The sequence below is a fragment of the Coregonus clupeaformis genome, chromosome 7, assembly GCF_020615455.1.
Source record: "Coregonus clupeaformis isolate EN_2021a chromosome 7, ASM2061545v1, whole genome shotgun sequence".
Taxonomy (NCBI): Eukaryota; Metazoa; Chordata; class Actinopteri; order Salmoniformes; family Salmonidae; genus Coregonus; species Coregonus clupeaformis.
The window spans coordinates 37,041,934-37,061,636 of NC_059198.1; the positions used below are offsets into that span (position 1 = coordinate 37,041,934).

The window sequence follows — 19,703 nt, forward strand, 5'->3', positions numbered from 1 at the left end:
TGACGGTCAATCACCCTCGGTCTGGGGCTCCATGCAAGATCTCACCTCGTGGGGCATGAATGATCATGAGGAAGGTGAGGGATCAGCCCAGAACTACACGGCAGGACCTGTTCAATGACCTGAAGAGAGCTGGGACCACAGTCTCAAAGAAAACCATTAGTAACACACTACGCCGTCATGGATTAAAATCCTGCAGCGTACGCAAGGTCCCCCTGCTCAAGCCAGCGCATGTCCAGACCCGTCTGAAGTTTGCCAATGACCATCTGGATGATCCAGAGGAGGAATGGGAGAAGGTCATGTGGTCTGATGAGACAAAAATATAGCTTTTTGGTCTAAACTCCACTCGCCGTGTTTGGAGGAAGAAGAAGGATGAGTACAACCCCAAGAACACCATCCCAACCGTGAAGCATGGAGGTGGAAACATAATTCTTTGGGGATGCTTTTCTGCAAAGGGGACAGGACGACTGCACCGTATTGAGGGGAGGATGGATGGGGCCATGTATCACGAGATCTTGGCCAACAACCTCCTTCCCTCAGTAAGAGCATTGAAGATGGGTCGTGGCTGGGTCTTCCAGCATGACAACAACCCGAAACACACAGTAAGGGCAACTAAGGAGTGGCTCCGTAAGAAGCTCCTCCTGCTCCTCCTTGCACAAAGGCAGAGGTAGCGGTCCTGCTGCTGGGTTGTTGCCCTCCTATGGCCTCCTCCATGTCTCCTGATGTACTGGCCTGTCTTCTGGTAGCGCCTCCATGCTCTGGACACTACGCTGACAGACACAGCAAACCTTCTTGCCACAGCTCGCATTGATGTGCCATCCTGGATGAGCTGCACTACCTGAGCCACTTGCGTGGGTTGTAGACTCTGTCTCATGCTACCACTAGAGTGAAAGCACCGCCAGCATTCAAAAGTGACCAAAACATCAGCCAGGAAGCATAGGAACTGAGAAGTGGTCTGTGGTCACCACCTGCAGAACCAGTCCGTTATTGGGGGTGTCTTGCTAATTGCCTATAATTTCCACCTGTTGTCTATTCCATTTGCACAGCAGCATGTGAAATGTATTGTCAATCAGTGTTGCTTCCTAAGTGGACAGTTTGATTTCACAGAAGTGTGATTGACTTGGGAGTTACATTGTGTTGTTTAAGTGTTCCCTTTATTTTTTTTGAGCAGTGTATAAAGAATGATGGAAAAAAAACTTTGGGTAGAAAGACAAATTCAACTCCATCTTTCATCAAATCAAATCATCACAAAACCATTTGATTTGTTGCCAATTATTTTAATGATTTCTTTATTGGAAAGTGGGAAAACTTGGGCAGGAAATGACAACAATGAACAGTGAGCCATCGTATTCATGCATTAAAAAAACAATGACAGAAAAGCATTGCAAGTTTGAATTTTGTAAAGTTAGTGTGGGAGAGGTGGAACAATTATTGTTATCAATCAATAATGACAAACCTCCTGGCATTGACCACTTAGATGGAAAGCTACTGAGGATGGTAGCGGACTGTATAGCCACTCCTATCTGTCCTATCTTTAATCTGAGCCTAGAGGAAAGTATTTGTCCTCAGGCCTGGAGGGAAGCCAAAGTAATTCCACTACCAAAGAATGGTAAAGCGGCCTTTACTGGTTCTAACAGTAGACCTATAATCTTGCTGCCAGCTCTTAGCAAACTGTTGGGGAAAAAATGGTGTTTGACCAAATACAATGCCATTTCTCTGTAAACAAATTAACAACAGACTTTCAACATGCTTATAGGAAAGGGCACTCAACATGTACTGCACTGACACAAATGACTGATGATTGATTGAAAGAAATTGATAATAAGAAGATTGTGGGACTGTACTGTTAGATTTCAGTGCAGCCTTTGATATTATTCACCATAACCTGTTGTTGAATAAATGTACACTACCGTTCAAAAGTTTGGGGTCACTTAGAAATGTCCTTGTTTTTGAAAGAAAAGCAATTTTTTGTCCATTAAAATAACATCAAATTGATCAGAAATACAGTGTAGACATTGTTAATGTTGTAAATGGCTATTGTAGCTGGAAACGGCTGATTTTTTATGGAATATCTACATAGGCGTACAGAGGCCCATTATCAGCAACCACCAGTCCTGTGTTCCCAATGGCACGTTGTGTTTGCTAATCCAAGTTGATCATTTTAGGCTAATTGATCATTAGAAAACCCTTCTGCAATTATCTTAGCACAGCTGAAAACTGTTGTGCTGATTAAAAGAAGCAATAAAAAAAACTGGCCTTCTTGAGACTAGTTGAGTATCTGGAGCATCAGCAATTGTGGGTTCGATTACAGGCTCAAAATGGCCAGAAACAAATAACTTTCTTCTGAAACTCGTCAGTCTATTCTTGTTCTGAGAAAGGAAGGCTATTCCATGTGAGAAATTGCCAAGAAACTGAAGATCTCATACAACGCTGTGTACTACTCCCTTCACAGAACAGCGCAAACTGTCTCTAACCAGAATAGAAAGAGGAGTGGAAGGCCCCGGTGCACAACTGAGCAAGAGAACAAATACATTAGTGTCTAGTTTCAGAAACAGACGCCTCACAGGTCCTCAACTGGCAGCTTTATTAAATAGTACCCGCAAAACACCAGTCTCAACGTCAACAGTGAAGAGGCGACTCCGGGATGCCGACCTTCTAGGCAGAGTTGCAAAGAAAAATACATATCTCAGACTGGCCAATAAAAAGAAAAGATGGGCAAAAGAACACAGACACTGGACAGAGGAAGATTGGAAAAAAGTGTTATGGACAGACGAATCGAAGTTTGAGGTGTTCGGATCACAAAGAAGGACATTTGTGAGATGCAGACCAAATGAAAAGATGCTGGAGGAGTGCTTGATGCCATCTGTCAAGCATGGTGGAGGCAATGTGATGGTCTGGGGGTGCTTTGGTGGTGGTAAAGTGGGAGATTTGTACAGGGTAAAAGGGATTTTGAAGAAGGAAGGCTATCACTCCATTTTGTAACGCCATGCCATACCCAGTGGATGGCGCTTGATTGGTGCCAATTTCCTCCTACAACAGGACAATGACCCAAAGCACAGCTCCAAACTATGCAATAACTATTTTAGGGAAGAAGCAGTCAGCTGGTATTCTTTCTATAATGGAGTGGCCAGCACAGTCACCGGATCTCAACCCTATTGAGCTGTTGTGGGAGCAGCTTGACCGTATGGTACGTAAGAAGTGCCCATCAAGCCAATCCAACTTGTGGGAGGTGCATCAGGAAGCATGGGGTGAAACCTTTTCAGATTACCTCAACAAATTGACAACTAGAATGCCAAAGGTTTGCAAGGCTGTAATTGCTGCAAATGGAGGATTCTTTGACGAAAGCAAAGTTTGAACGACAATTATTATTTCTATTAAAAAATAATTTTGCTATATTTCTTATTCAAACTCATTTAATGTATGTTTTCATGGAAAACAAGGACATTTCTAAGTGATCCCAAACTTTTGAATGGTAGTGTATGTGTTATGGCTTTTCAACCTCTGCCATATCGTGGATTCAGAGCTATCTATCTAATTGAACTCAGAGTTTTCTTTAATGGAAGCTTCTCTAATGTCAAACATGTAAAGTGTGGTGTACTGCAGGGCAGCTCTCTAGGCCCTCCTCTTTTCTATTTTTACCAATGACCTGCCACTGGCATTAAACAAAGCATGTGTGTCCATGTATGCTGATGATTCAACCATATACGCATCAGCAACCACAGCTAATGAAGTCACCGAAACCCTTAACAAAGAGTTGCAGTCTGTTTTGGAATGGTGGCCACTAATAAACTGGTCCTGAACATCTAAAACCAAGAGCATTGTATTTGGTACAAATCATTCCCTAAGTTCTAGACCTCAGCTGAATCTGGTAATGAATGGTGTGGCTGTTGAACAAGTTGTGACTAAATTACTTGGCGTTACCTTAGATTGTAAACTATCATGGTCAAAACATAGATTCAATGGTTGTAAAGATGGGGAGAGGTCTGTCCGTAATAAAGAGATGCTCTGCTTTTTTGACACCACACTCCAAAATACAAGTTCTGCATGCTCGTTTAGTCTAATGTTGATTATTGTCCAGTCGTGTGGTCCAGTGCTGCAAGGAAAGACCTAGTTAAGCTGCAGCTGGCCCAAAACAGAGCGGCACGTATTGCTCTTCATTGTAATTTACATTTTACATTTTAATCATTTAGCAGACGCTCTTATCCAGAGTGACTTACAGTTAATGAGTGCATACATTTTCTCATACTGGCCCCCCGTGGGAAACGAACCCACAACCCTGGCGTTGCAAGCGCCATGCTCTACCAACTGAGCTACACGGGGTAATCAGAGGGACTATCCATGCCAGTCTCTCTTGGCTTAGAGTTGAGGAGAGACTGACTGCATCACTTCTTTTTATAAGAAACAGTGTGTTGAAAATCCCAAATTGTTTGCATAGTCAACTTACACACAGCTCTGACACACACACTTACCCCACCAGACATACCACCAGGGGTCTTTTCACAGTCCCCACATCCAGAACAAATTCAAGAAAGCGTACAGTATTATATAGAGCCATTATTGCATGGAACTCCGTTCCATCTCATATTGCTCAAATAAACAGCAAACCTGGTTTCAAAAAACAGATAAAGCAACACCTCACGGCACAACGCCTCGCCCCTATTTGACGTAGATAGTTTGTGTGTATGTATTGATATGTAGGCTACGTGTGCCTTTAAAAAATATATATGTATGTAGTTCTGTCCTTGAGCTGTTCTTGTCTATTAATGTTCTGTATTCATGTTTCATGTTTTGTGTGGACCCCAGGAAGAGTAGCTGCTGCTTTTGCAACAGCTAATGGGGACCTCTCTGGATTACAACCAAATTATTATAAATGTACTATATTACGTATTGGATCACTAAAAAATAAAAATGTTACATTACCATGTAGTTTACCAATAAAATGGTCTGATGATGATGTGGATATACTCAGAATACATATCCCAAATGAAATAAATGATCTCACTCCAATATATTTTAATAGAAAGTTAGCAAAAATAGATAAGATCTTGCTACCATGGAAAGGTAAATACCTGTCAATTTGTGGAAAAATCACCCTAATTAACTCTTTAGTATTATCCCAGTTTACCTATTTGCTTATGGTCTTACCTGCGCCTAGCGAACAGTTATTTTAATTATATGAGAAAAAAATATTCAATTTTATATGGAACGGCAAGCCAGACAAAAATTAAACGGGCCTATTTATATATTTATATATTCGGAGGACAGAAATTATTAAATATTAAAGCATTAGACCTATCACTAAAAGCTTCAGTCATACAAAAGTTATACTTAAATCCGAACTGGTTCTCTAGCAAATTAGTAAGATTGTCTCACCCAATGTTCAAGAATGGCCTTTTTCCCTTTATTCAGATTACAACCTCTCACTAAGTTATTTGAAAAGGAAATCATCTCCCAAATATCACTATTTCTAAAACAAGCCATAGAAAGTTGGTTGCAATTTCAATTTAATCCTCCAGAAATGACAGAAGAAATAATGCAACAAATATTGTGGTTAAACTCAAATATACTAATTGATAAAAAAAACTTTTTTTTTTTGACAAAATGTTTAAAAAAAGTATAATCTTCATAAATGATATTAATCGGTAGGACTGGTGGAGTTGTCGCACATGCAGCTAACAAAAACATATGGAAATGTCTGCTCTACCCAAAATTACAACCAAATAATTGCAGCATTACCGCAAAAATTGAAAATGAAAGTGGAAGGGGGAAAAAGTAAGGAACTTGTCTGTCTGCCCTGCATTAAAGAATATAATTGGTTAAATAAAATTGTGATAAATAAAAAAGTATACCAGCTTCATTTAAGGACCAAAGGATTGACAGCCGTCCCATATAGATTGCAAAATAGTTGGGAAGAGATTTTTGACGTACCGATCCCATGGCATAGTGTTTATGAATTGATGCGCAAAACGACGCCGGATTCAACATTTTGAATTTTTCAATTATTATATACAATTCTTGCTACCAATAGAATGTTATTTATATGGGGGATACAATTTTCCCAGATCTGCAGATTTTGCTGCGAAGAGACAAAATCATTAGATCATTTGTTTTGGTACTGTCCATTTGTAGCTTGTTTTTGGACACAGGTCCAGGAATGGCTAAAGGATTGCAATATTTACCTGGAGCTAACCCTGCAGATAGCACTACTGGGTGATCTGAAAAGTCATAGTCAATCGATCAATAATATAATAATACTTTTAGCAAAAATGTTTATTTTCAATTTACGATCTGTAGAAACAATGAGAATAGAAAGGTTCAGAACTTTTGTAAAACATCACAGTACAGTTGAAAAATATATGGCAAATAGAAATCCAATATGGATGGTGTTAAGAGATAGATGGGAGGTGTTGAATGGAGCTGAAGGATGGGCTAACAACAACAACTAATAACAACAAGATAACTAATGTAAAGCATACTGTGTCCATAATAAGTATATAGGTTATAGGTTGAGAGCTTTTGTGAAAGAGCACAGTTAGAAAGATATGGCATATAGAAGCAAACCAGATGGACATCATGAAAATGATCGGAGGAAGTTCAGGAGTAAAAACAATCAAAATATAATTATTGTAGAATTTGACTGTGTCCATAAAATGTATATAGTATGTATGGGCTGGAAGTAGAGGCCTAAGCGTTGTTGTTCACTAGTTTACTCCAATAGGGGAAGGGTGGTGGGGTTGGAAAGTAATGTAATATAATTTTAAAAGGATGTGTGTGTGTGTGTGTATGTATGTATATATATATATATATATATATACACACGAGAAGAAAAAAAACATATGGGGGAATGGAAGTGATGCAGACAATTACATTGATGGAAGTTACAATCTGAAATATTAAAGCTGATATACCCCCTAAAAAATAAAAAAATAAACAGCTCATTGGGATCCTAATAAAATACCCAGAAACCTTGTGTGTGTGTGTGTCTATCCATTACCTGCTTGCCAAGTCTGTTTATTCCTCGTCAATGTTTTACAGGGCTTTGGGTTTGTAGCAACAGCACAGTAAGGTTTACTGTTTTCTAGGCCAGTGAAGAACCTTACCCAAGGTTGACAGGATGGAGAAGCGGACAGACAGACAGAGACTAGACAATATATGAGGAGATGTCTGGAAACAGAGGGAACTTGGGTGAAGGTATTCTTATAAATGTTTTGCAGTAGCAGGGATACTTTTAAAAACTAGTTTTAATAAAATATGAAGGCCATGACAGGAATGAGTATAAATGCAGTAAATACTGCAGAGGAGGTGAGCGAAGGAGACATACAGTGGGGGGGAAAAAGTATTTAGTCAGCCACCAATTGTGCAAGTTCTCCCACTTAAAAAGATGAGAGAGGCCTGTAATTTTCATCATAGGTACACGTCAACTATGACAGACAAAATGAGAAAAAAAAATTTTATGAATTTATTTGCAAATTATGGTGGAAAATAAGTATTTGGTCACCTACAAACAAGCAAAATTTCTGGCTCTCACAGACCTGTAACTTCTTCTTTAAGAGGCTCCTCTGTCCTCCACTCATTACCTGTATTAATGGCACCTGTTTGAACTTGTTATCAGTATAAAAGACACCTGTCCACAACCTCAAACAGTCACACTCCAAACTCCACTATGGCCAAGACCAAAGAGCTGTCAAAGGACACCAGAAACAAAATTGTAGACCTGCACCAGGCTGGGAAGACTGAATCTGCAATAGGTAAGCAGCTTGGTTTGAAGAAATCAACTGTGGGAGCAATTATTAGGAAATGGAAGACATACAAGACCACTGATAATCTCCCTCGATCTGGGGCTCCACGCAAGATCTCACCCCGTGTGGTCAAAATGATCACAAGAACGGTGAGCAAAAATCCCAGAACCACACGGGGGGACCTAGTGAATGACCTGCAGAGAGCTGGGACCAAAGTAACAAAGCCTACCATCAGTAACACACTACGCCGCCAGGGACTCAAATCCTGCAGTGCCAGACGTGTCCCCCTGCTTAAGCCAGTACATGTCCAGGCCCGTCTGAAGTTTGCTAGAGTGCATTTGGATGATCCAGAAGAGGATTGGGAGAATGTCATATGGTCAGATGAAACAAAAATAGAACTTTTTGGTAAAAACTCAACTCGTCGTGTTTGGAGGACAAAGAATGCTGAGTTGCATCCAAAGAACACCATACCTACTGTGAAGCATGGGGGTGGAAACATCATGCTTTGGGGCTGTTTTTCTGCAAAGGGACCAGGACGACTGATCCGTGTAAAGGAAAGAATGAATGGGGCCATGTGAGATTTTGAGTGAAAACCTCCTTCCATCAGCAAGGGCATTGAAGATGAAACGTGGCTGGGTCTTTCAGCATGACAATGATCCCTAACACACCGCCCGGGCAACGAAGGAGTGGCTTCGTGAGAAGCATTTCAAGGTCCTGGAGTGGCCTAGCCAGTCTCCAGATCTCAACCCCATAGAAAATCTTTGGAGGGAGTTGAAAGTCTGTGTTGCCCAGCGACAGCCCCAAAACATCACTGCTCTAGAGGAGATCTGCATGGAGGAATGGGCCAAAATACCAGCAACAGTGTGTGAAAACCTTGTGAAGACTTACAGAAAACGTTTGACCTGTGTCATTGCCAACAAAGGGTATATAACAAAGTATTGAGAAACTTTAGTTATTGACCAAATACTTATTTTCCACCATAATTTGCAAATAAATTCATTAAAAATCCTACAATGTGATTTTCTGGATTTTTTTTCTCATTTTGTCTGTCATAGTTGACGTGTACCTATGATGAAAATGACAGGCCTCTCTCATCTTTTTAAGTGGGAGAACTTGCTCAATTGGTGGCTGACTAAATACTTTTTTTCCCCCACTGTAGTTTTTATTGTCCATTTCTCCCTCTCTCCTTCTGTGTCTCTTTCTCTCTCTTTTTGTCCCTCATTGGGTTGAATGTCACGTATTGTTGCTACAACATCACCATGTTTTTCTCATGACATTTATTCATCTGGATGACTCAGTATGAACAATTCTATTTTTGACAGCCCTGCAAACAAATCCCTAGTTTACCAAGTATGTTAAACACTAGAAAGACAAGAGTGAAAACAGGAGGTGGGGAGGAAAAAGAGAAAGACGTTGACATGTGACCCCTGGGATTGTCTGGACTGGACTCCTTCACAGCCCTGAGGTCACAGATAGAATCAACAGAGCAGTGATGAGGGTTCACTTCCTGGTGATCAAACAACAACATGAAGAATACACCCCCTTAAACGTCTAGGGGGAGAGGTGTTGACTATTAGAAACGTCTAGGGGGAAAGGTGTTGACTAACAGAAACGTCTAGGGGGAAAGGTGTTGACTAACAGAAACGTCTAGGGGGAAAGGTGTTGACTAACAGAAACGTCTAGGGGGAAAGGTGTTGACTAACAGAAACGTCTAGGGGGAGAGGTGTTGACTAACAGAAACGTCTAGGGGGAAAGGTGTTGACTAGTAGAAACGTCTAGGGGGAAAGGTGTTGACTAACAGAAACGTCTAGGGGGAAAGGTGTTGACTAACAGAAACGTCTAGGGGGAAAGGTGTTGACTAACAGAAACGTCTAGGGGGAAAGGTGTTGACCAACAGAATAAATATTCTCAAGTTAATTTCATATTGCCATTTCTCCTCCCTTCTCTCTTTTCTGACCTCCCCCCTGTTCTCTGTTGAATGTCAGCCAATATAATGAGACTTCTGTATTGATTTCTGTTTGAAAGGTTAACATCCTTGTACCAGGGGTCCACCCAGACCCCACTGAGCTGAGCTCTTCTCTCTGGCCTCAGCTCTCAGTCAAACCGTGGTCTGGTCTGGTGGTGGTCTGGTCTGGCCTGGTCTGGCCTGGTCTGGTCTGGCCTGGTCTGGTCTGGTCTGGCCTGGTCTGGCCTGGCCTGGTCTGGTCTGGTCTGGTCTGGTCTGGTCTGGCGGTGCCACTCTGGCCCTTAACAAGAGCTACAGTAGTCCCCCTGTAGCTCAGTTGGTAGAGCATGGCGCTTGCAACGCCAGGGTTGTGGGGTTCGATTCCCACGGGGGGCCAGTATGAAAAAAATGTATGCACTCACTAACTGTAAGTCGCTCTGGATAAGAACGTCTGCTAAACGACTAAAATGTAAAAATGTAAACCCCCTTCCCCTCTGCACTGAAATCACTATCCATGGAATAAGGGAATAAGATGGAGGGACAGGGAGCAAACATCAGGGGGTCTGAGTAACTGACTGGAGGTCAGATTGGTGTCACCCTCTAACACATATGTTAAGTGTTGGGGTTGATTAGGGCTGATCCCAGAGTTAGTTTTTTATAGGAGAACACTGTGATATTAATGTCACACCCAGGATGTCAAGGTTTGGCCTAGGACCACAGGATATATTTAGCATCAAAGGGAATACTATATTTTTCTATCAGTTCATGTTTCAGACCCCCACTGATGGCCAAAGTTGGGTTAGGTTGAATTCCCCCTGTGAACAAACAACCATCAGCCCAGGATGCCTGGCTGTGAGGATTTATTTAACAAAGAGACGGAAGGAAATAAACAAATACAGGCAGATTTTTCTTTGATCTGTTCTTTCATGATTTCTGGGACAAATCCATCGCTTTGTAATCTACTCAGGATGCATCGCTTTGATTGGTGTACGGGCCTTCACATGGCTTTGTGTTGTTTTGGTAGTGCTAGAAGTAATTTAAAAGACAAAGGTTGGAATATTTGCATTCACTCGGTTAAGCAAGTTTGATTTGAAATAAAAAATGGTTTTCAAGTCTTCTGAACTGGAATTGCTGTATCTACTTCATGGAATAGATCCACTGAGTGTACAAAACATTAGGAACACCTGCTCTTTCCATGACAGACTGACAAGGTGAATCCAGGTGAAAGCTATGATCCCTTTTTGATGTCACCTGTTAAAACGACTCAATTCAGTGTAGATGAAGGGGAGGAGACAGGTTAAAGAATGATTTTCAAGCTTTGAGACATGGATTGTGTATGTGTGCCATTCAGAGGGTGAATGGGCAACACAAAATATTTAAGTGCCTTTGAATGGGGTATGCTAGTAGGTGTCAGGCGCACCAGTTTGTGTCAAGAACTGCAACGCTGCTGGGTTTTTCACGCTCAACAGTTTCCTGTGTGTATCAAGAAATGGTCCACCACCCAAAGGACATCGAGCCAACTTGACAACAGTGGGAAGCATTTGAGTAAACATGGGCCAGCATCCCTGTGGAATGCTTTCAACACCTTGTACAGTCCATGCCACGACGAATTGATGGTGTTCTGAGGGCAAAAGGGGAAGGTGCAACTCAATATTAGGAAGGTGTTCTTAATGTTTTGTACATTCAGTGTATATTTCTCTATCTGTGAGCTTTGTAACACTATAGCGTACAATATACTCTCCATCCCTGTGTACCAGTGTTGCTCAGCACGGTGTTGTTCTAGTCATATCTCAGCACGGTGTTGTTCTAGTCATATCTCCGCACGGTGTTGTTCTAGTCATATCTCAGCACGGTGTTGTTCTAGTCATATCTCAGCACGGTGTTGTTCTAGTCATATCTCCGCACGGTGTTGTTCTAGTCATATCTCTAGTCCTATGGGGGGAGGGGGGGAGCCAGACTATCATATAAAGTATTGTCCTACAAGGACCACTTCAATCTCACCACCTTCTCGATCACGCCATGGCTGTCAAGGACACAGAGGAAAGTGACACGTTCCAGGAAACCATGACGTCATAGAACATAACAGCCTGGCCTAGGCAGTTTCTTTGTTTACATGACGATCTGCACTCTGATTGGAGTAAAAGTCAGAGGTCACCCATTTGGGTGCCACACTTTGGGAATGCATGGGTGCAGCATACTCCCTATACAGTGGACTACTTTTGACCAGAACCCTGTGCAGGTCCAGGTCAAGAGTAGAGCACAACACAGGGAATAGGGTGCCATTTCCAAAAGACCCAATGTTTTGGTCAAAATAACACTCACCTAAATAGGAAGTCTCGGTCTCTATGGCGACAACCGAAGAACAGCCAGGTCTCACCAAACTCAGCCTCCGGGTTTCCCTCCCTCTCCTTCTCCCTGAAAGAGAAAAAAGGAGGTGAAAATAAATAAATATAAATACACTGGAGGAGAACTCAAAGCCCAATCAATAAAAACACAGAGGCGGGACAGAGTACTGGCTCACAACAGAGGTTAAAGACGAGACAGTGTCCTTGCTCACAACAGAGGTTAAAGACGAGACAGTGTCCTTGCTCACAACAGAGGTTAAAGACGAGACAGTGTCCTTGCTCACAGCAGAGGTTAAAGACGAGACAGTGTCCTTGCTCACAGCAGAGGTTAAAGACGAGACAGAGTCCTGGCTCACAACAGAGGTTAAAGACGAGACAGAGTCCTTGCTCACAGCAGAGGTTAAAGACGAGACAGAGTCCTGGCTCACAACAGAGGTTAAAGACGAGACAGTGTCCTTGCTCACAGCAGAGGTTAAAGACGAGACAGTGTCCTTGCTCACAACAGAGGTTAAAGACGAGACAGTGTCCTTGCTCACAACAGAGGTTAAAGACGAGACAGTGTCCTTGCTCACAGCAGAGGTTAAAGACGAGACAGTGTCCTTGCTCAGAGCAGAGGTTAAAGACGAGACAGTGTCCTTGCTCACAGCAGAGGTTAAAGACGAGACAGTGTCCTTGCTCACAGCAGAGGTTAAAGACGAGACAGTGTCCTTGCTCAGAGCAGAGGTTAAAGACGAGACAGTGTCCTTGCTCACAGCAGAGGTTAAAGACGAGACAGTGTCCTTGATCACAGCAGAGGTTAAAGACGAGACAGTGTCCTTGCTCACAGCAGAGGTTAAAGACGAGACAGTGTCCTTGCTCACAGCAGAGGTTAAAGACGAGACAGTGTCCTTGCTCACAGCAGAGGTTAAAGACGAGACAGTGTCCTTGCTCACAGCAGAGGTTAAAGACGAGACAGTGTCCTTGCTCAGAGCAGAGGTTAAAGACGAGACAGTGTCCTTGCTCACAACAGAGGTTAAAGACGAGACAGTGTCCTTGCTCACAGCAGAGGTTAAAGACGAGACAGTGTCCTTGCTCACAGCAGAGGTTAAAGACGAGACAGTGTCCTTGCTCACAGCAGAGGTTAAAGACGAGACAGTGTCCTTGCTCACAGCAGAGGTTAAATACGAGACAGTGTCCTTGCTCAGAGCAGAGGTTAAAGACGAGACAGTGTCCTTGCTCACAACAGAGGTTAAAGACGAGACAGTGTCCTTGCTCACAGCAGAGGTTAAAGACGAGACAGTGTCCTTGCTCACAGCAGAGGTTAAAGACGAGACAGTGTCCTTGCTCACAGCAGAGGTTAAAGACGAGACAGTGTCCTTGCTCACAGCAGAGGTTAAAGACGAGACAGTGTCCTTGCTCACAGCAGAGGTTAAAGACGAGACAGTGTCCTTGCTCACAGCAGAGGTTAAAGACGAGACAGTGTCCTTGCTCACAGCAGAGGTTAAAGACGAGACAGTGTCCTTAATCACAGCAGAGGTTAAAGACGAGACAGTGTCCTTGCTCACAACAGAGGTTAAAGACGAGACAGTGTCCTTGCTCACAACAGAGGTTAAAGACGAGACAGTGTCCTTTCTCACAGCAGAGGTTAAAGACGAGACAGTGTCCTTGCTCACAGCAGAGGTTAAAGACGAGACAGTGTCCTTGCTCACAGCAGAGGTTAAAGACGAGACAGTGTCCTTGCTCACAGCAGAGGTTAAAGACGAGACAGTGTGCTTGCTCACAGTAGAGGTTAAAGACGAGACAGTGTCCTGGCTCACAACAGAGGTTAAAGATGAGACAGTGTCCTTGCTCAAAACAGAGGTTAAAGACGAGACAGTGTCCTTGCTCACAGCAGAGGTTAAAGATGAGACAGAGTCCTTGATCACAGCAGAGGTTAAAGATGAGACAGTGTCCTTGATCACAGCAGAGGTTAAAGATGAGACAGTGTCCTTGCTCACAGCAGAGGTTAAAGATGAGACAGTGTCCTTGCTCACAGCAGAGGTTAAAGATGAGACAGAGTCCTGGCTCACAGCAGAGGTTTTAGGGAGCAGTGACACTGTTGGATCTCCCTACAACATCTATACAGTACAGAGGGGAATGATGAAGTACTTGAGGGGAATGATGAAGTACTTGAGGGGAATGATGAAGTACTTGAGGGGAATGATGAAGTACAGAGGGGAATGATGAAGTACAGAGGGGAATGATGATGAAGTACAGAGGGGAATGATGATGAAGTACAGAGGGGAATGATGGAGTACAGAGGGGAATGATGGAGTACAGAGGGGAATGATGGAGTACAGAGGGGAATGATGGAGTACAGAGGGGAATGATGAAGTACAGAGGGGAATGATGAAGTACAGAGGGGAATGATGGAGTACAGAGGGGAATGATGGAGTACAGAGGGGAATGATGGAGTACAGAGGGGAATGATGGAGTACAGAGGGGAATGATGGAGTACAGAGGGGAATGATGAAGTACAGAGGGGAATGATGGAGTACAGAGGGGAATGATGGAGTACAGAGGGGAATGATGGAGTACAGAGGGGAATGATGGAGTACAGAGGGGAATGATGGAGTACAGAGGGGAATGATGAAGTACAGAGGGGAATGATGAAGTACAGAGGGGAATGATGAAGTACAGAGGGGAATGATGGAGTACAGAGGGGAATGATGGAGTACAGAGGGGAATGATGGAGTACAGAGGGGAATGATGAAGTACAGAGGGGAATGATGAAGTACAGAGGGGAATGATGAAGTACAGAGGGGAATGATGGAGTACAGAGGGGAATGATGAAGTACTTGAGGGGAATGATGAAGTACTTGAGGGGAATGATGGAGTACAGAGGGGAATGATGAAGTACAGAGGGGAATGATGGAGTACAGAGGGGAATGATGGAGTACAGAGGGGAATGATGGAGTACAGAGGGGAATGATGGAGTACAGAGGGGAATGATGGAGTACAGAGGGGAATGATGGAGTACAGAGGGGAATGATGGAGTACAGAGGGGAATGATGGAGTACAGAGGGGAATGATGAAGTACAGAGGGGAATGATGGAGTACAGAGGGGAATGATGGAGTACAGAGGGGAATGATGGAGTACAGAGGGGAATGATGGAGTACAGAGGGGAATGATGGAGTACAGAGGGGAATGATGGAGTACAGAGGGGAATGATGGAGTACAGAGGGGAATGATGGAGTACAGAGGGGAATGATGGAGTACAGAGGGGAATGATGGAGTACAGAGGGGAATGATGGAGTACAGAGGGGAATGATGAAGTACAGAGGGGAATGATGGAGTACAGAGGGGAATGATGGAGTACAGAGGGGAATGATGAAGTACAGAGGGGAATGATGGAGTACAGAGGGGAATGATGGAGTACAGAGGGGAATGATGAAGTACAGAGGGGAATGATGGAGTACAGAGGGGAATGATGAAGTACAGAGGGGAATGATGGAGTACAGAGGGGAATGATGGAGTACAGAGGGGAATGATGGAGTACAGAGGGGAATGATGGAGTACAGAGGGGAATGATGGAGTACAGAGGGGAATGATGAAGTACAGAGGGGAATGATGAAGTACAGAGGGGAATGATGGAGTACAGAGGGGAATGATGGAGTACAGAGGGGAATGATGAAGTACAGAGGGGAATGATGGAGTACAGAGGGGAATGATGAAGTACAGAGGGGAATGATGGAGTACAGAGGGGAATGATGAAGTACAGAGGGGAATGATGGAGTACAGAGGGGAATGATGAAGTACAGAGGGGAATGATGGAGTACAGAGGGGAATGATGGAGTACAGAGGGGAATGATGAAGTACAGAGGGGAATGATGGAGTACAGAGGGGAATGATGGAGTACAGAGGGGAATGATGGAGTACAGAGGGGAATGATGGAGTACAGAGGGGAATGATGGAGTACAGAGGGGAATGATGGAGTACAGAGGGGAATGATGGAGTACAGAGGGGAATGATGGAGTACAGAGGGGAATGATGAAGTACAGAGGGGACACTAAAATAACATGCTACTAAAGAGATGGATCACACTACACCATAGATGTAACAAGGACTTGAGTTCTCGCCGTGCGCACGTGTGTGTGTGTGTTTGTGTGTACACATCACCCTCCGCACGTCAGCCCCACTTCTATAAAAGTGATTCCTCCTGTGGCCAACGAGTCTGTCAGGGCTCCCAGAATCCTTTGCACAGAGGTGGCACAAAGACACAAAACGCTCAGGCAGTGTGCTGTGATCTACACACCCGCTGTGGGGGGGTGACATCTCTCTCCTGATAACACCTCCGACCTTCACCATCACATTAGTCACCTGACCAGCAACAGGCCAGGCGCTATCAGATGTGGAGAACCTTGACTGGATAAGGTTTCTGAATACCCAGAACATTCCAGTCTCATTGATGCATCCCTTAGTTAAGCAGAGAGCAGACCTAACAAGTGACATCATCCACTATTGTCAATCTGCAATTCCTGATTAAAAATCAGTAAACGTATTTAACTGGGCTCCTCTCCCCTCCTCACAAGGATCAATATCAATATGAAAAGCCTGGCTTCTATGTCTACTGCGCCACACAGACCAAACTGCCACTCCCTCTGAATACAAATCACATCTCTGCCCAGACCACAGGCCCTGAGGGAAACAGCGTCACAGCATCAGAGCCAGAGACTCCATTCTGGGTCCAAAGGAGGCAGTTGCCTCTCAGATGAAAAAGGATTAGAGGAAACTGTGATTGAACAGGAATGAGGTCTCTGTAAATGCAGCAATTATTTGATTTAATAATAATAATAATAATAATAATATGCCATTTAGTAGACGCTTTTATCCAAAGCGACTTACAGTCATGCGTGCATAATTTTTTTTTGTGTATGGGTGGTCCCGGGGATCGAACCCACTACCTTGGCGTTACAAGCGCCGTGCTCTACCAGCTGAGCTACAGAGGAAGGCTGAATGGGTTTTATGTTCTGTATGTGTGGTGTTGTGGGAGTTTTAGGAGACTGTCCGTGATAATTCCAGGAAGTACCACTGAGCTATGAATACTGTACCTGGATGCCGAATTTCAAAGACATTAGCATGCCCTATTTTGAATGCATTCAGCTGAATGTGGAGATACTATAGAGTCATTTACAGTAACCAAACTCAACTACCTGTCATCCGGTGAACAACCTCAATGAATTACTCATCCTTAAGCTCAGACGACTAATCAATGTCAGACAGCCAGAGGTCTCCAGATCCCACCGAGTTATGATATTTAAACCGCTCCCTCTCCCTCTCTCCTTCGCTCCCTCTCTCCATCGCTCTCCCTATCGCTCTCCCTCCCTCTCTCCCCATCGCTCTCCCTCTCCCCATCGCTCTCTCCCTCTCCCCATCGCTCTCTCCCTCTCCCCATCGCTCTCCCTCTTTCCATCGCTCTCCCTCTTTCCATCGCTCTCCCTCTTTCCATCGCTTCTGCTCTCCCTCTCGCTCTCTCCATCGCTCTCCCTCTCCCCATCGCTCTCCCCCTCTCTCCATCGCTCTCCCTCTCCCCATCGCTCTCCCCCTCTCTCCATCGCTCCTGCAGTTATAAAGTGGAACAGTCATTTTCAAAACATCCATCGATTGACAGAGGAAGACAGGATGACAGAAGGGGGGAGGGGAGAGGGAGCAACGGAGGAGGAAAGAGTGAGGGGAGAGGGAAGCGACGGAGGGAGAGAGGGAGGAAGAAGTGAAACGTCCCCATGCTGCTTTGTTGCTAAAAGGAGGCCCTTCAGGCTTTGTTGGCGTCCTGCTTTCAAAATGGCTGTTGGTGATACAGCGTCCTGTTGACAAAATGGACGTTGTTATCTCTTATCAAAGCACGACATCAGGGGTAGACGCCTTGTTTGGAATCTTAAGTCAGGCACTGTACAAAGCTTTCCTCGTGACAGGTTTTACAATCTGACAGACAGAGAGAGAAAAGGGAGCACTGAAAGATCGTTTCACCCAACTTCTTCCTCATCTTGCGGTGAAAAGCTTTATGTAGAGAAAATGAATGTCTATGGAGAAATGCAATTAGAAACAAGAAGCTGCCTTTCTACAGCCAATCACCAGGGCTTACTGAAGGCTACTATGTACCTGTATGTTACCGATTGGTGATATTGTAGACATGAAAACATTTCCTAATGCTATAGAGCGGAATGTCCGAGTTATATCAAATCAGGTTTGAAAGGAACTTGACAGACATGTCATCGCTAATCTGAGAAATGTTTCACATGCAAGAGGACGCTTAATGTAAATTGTGGTGGGTACATGTAATTCCACACAAGAACCGACAACCCAGACTGCACTGATTTTGCAGCCCCATACTAAAAGAGAAAAACACACTGGAGAGCATCTCTCCAGATGTGACATTGCTAGTTTTTTCTGGGTCTAGGCTAAAGCCTGAGAAGTGCCAAGAAACATTGATTTCTTTAGTTGACACAAGTAACTGTAAAAGCTTGAAAATTAAGTCAACTAATGCCCTGAACAGCAGGGCACAACAGTGAGGGGATGTCACTGACTGCAAATGGGAGAACACGCTCGATCACGACATCGACAGGTTGGTGTAGTTGAACTAGCAACGTGAGCCATTCATCAACCATGCACGCACGCGCACACTCGTAGTTGGCGGGTGGTGTGACCCGTGTCTGAGCAGAGGTGCACCTCCCAGTAATGACCAGCTATGATTTACATTAACACAGACCGTCTGTAGGCCTCTTTACATTCAAATCAATACATCTCCATCGGCTGGTTCATTACAGTCCAAGTCATAAACCCCAGACAGACAGCCAACATCTCTGGAATGGCTTGACTTATTACCTCAGTGGGAAGTTGCCCTTAGGCACAGATCTAGGATCAGCTTACCCTCTCCAAATCCTAACATTAAAAAGGGGCAATCAGCGGTTGAAACAATTAAGCATTTCGGTAAAAAGCTGAGGGATGGGGCTGGAGAAAGGTAACCACTCTCAAATTCATAGACAGAGCTATGGATGCAAGGGACTGACCATCCATGATATCAACATGATAGTTTTAACCATGTTGAGGCTATTAACTATTTTTTTTACATTTACATCGTTTAAAAACATTGGGAGTAAAACAAGTTTATATTTTGGGTTCTGATGGGGTACGACAGTTGAACTAAGCGAATGAGGCATTTATAAAGTTCTATTTTTTAAGAATCAATGGGTACATATCATTAATATATAAGCCAAAACATGGATGTAGCAACCGCAGATTGCCCCTTTAACCAATAGGGGTAGAACACACAACGGACCTTCAAATCAACGTTTAGAGGTAATTTCCTCCTACAGGTAGTTTCACTGAAGAACTGATCCCAGACGTGATCACAGCTCGGTCTGTCACATTGCTATTATACCACCATCAAGCTTGTGGTCCTCTGTAGCTCAGCTGGTAGAGCACGGCGCTTGTAACGCCAAGGTAGTGGGTTCGATCCCCAGGACCACCACACACAAAATGTATGCACGCATGACTGTAAGTCGCTTTGGATAAAAGCGTCTGCTAAATGGCATATTATATTATAAAGACTTATTGGACAGAGAGCATTGCAAAACCTTTGGTGGGATCTCTAGTCATTGATTATGGAGATCAATGCAAAACAACGTATGACTAACTTACAGATGACATCACTTAAGCAT

The 19,703-nt window shown here is 43.8% G+C and overlaps 1 protein-coding gene across 6 annotated transcripts in view; it reads right to left on the reverse strand.

Moving 5' to 3' along the window:
* The window catches only part of mtrr (5-methyltetrahydrofolate-homocysteine methyltransferase reductase), a 32,902-nt gene that overhangs the window by 2,961 nt on the left and 10,238 nt on the right, over nucleotides 1-19,703 (reverse strand). For 5 of the 6 annotated variants that reach the window (XM_041880223.2, XM_041880222.2, XM_041880224.2 and 2 more), the window contains exon 13: nucleotides 12,004-12,096. In XM_041880223.2, coding sequence (XP_041736157.2) covers nucleotides 12,004-12,096 — 93 coding nt within the window. Of the gene's footprint in view, nucleotides 1-10,089; nucleotides 10,708-12,003; nucleotides 12,097-19,703 lie in introns of those variants that run through there. The other variant, XM_041880227.2, reaches the window with a different exon arrangement.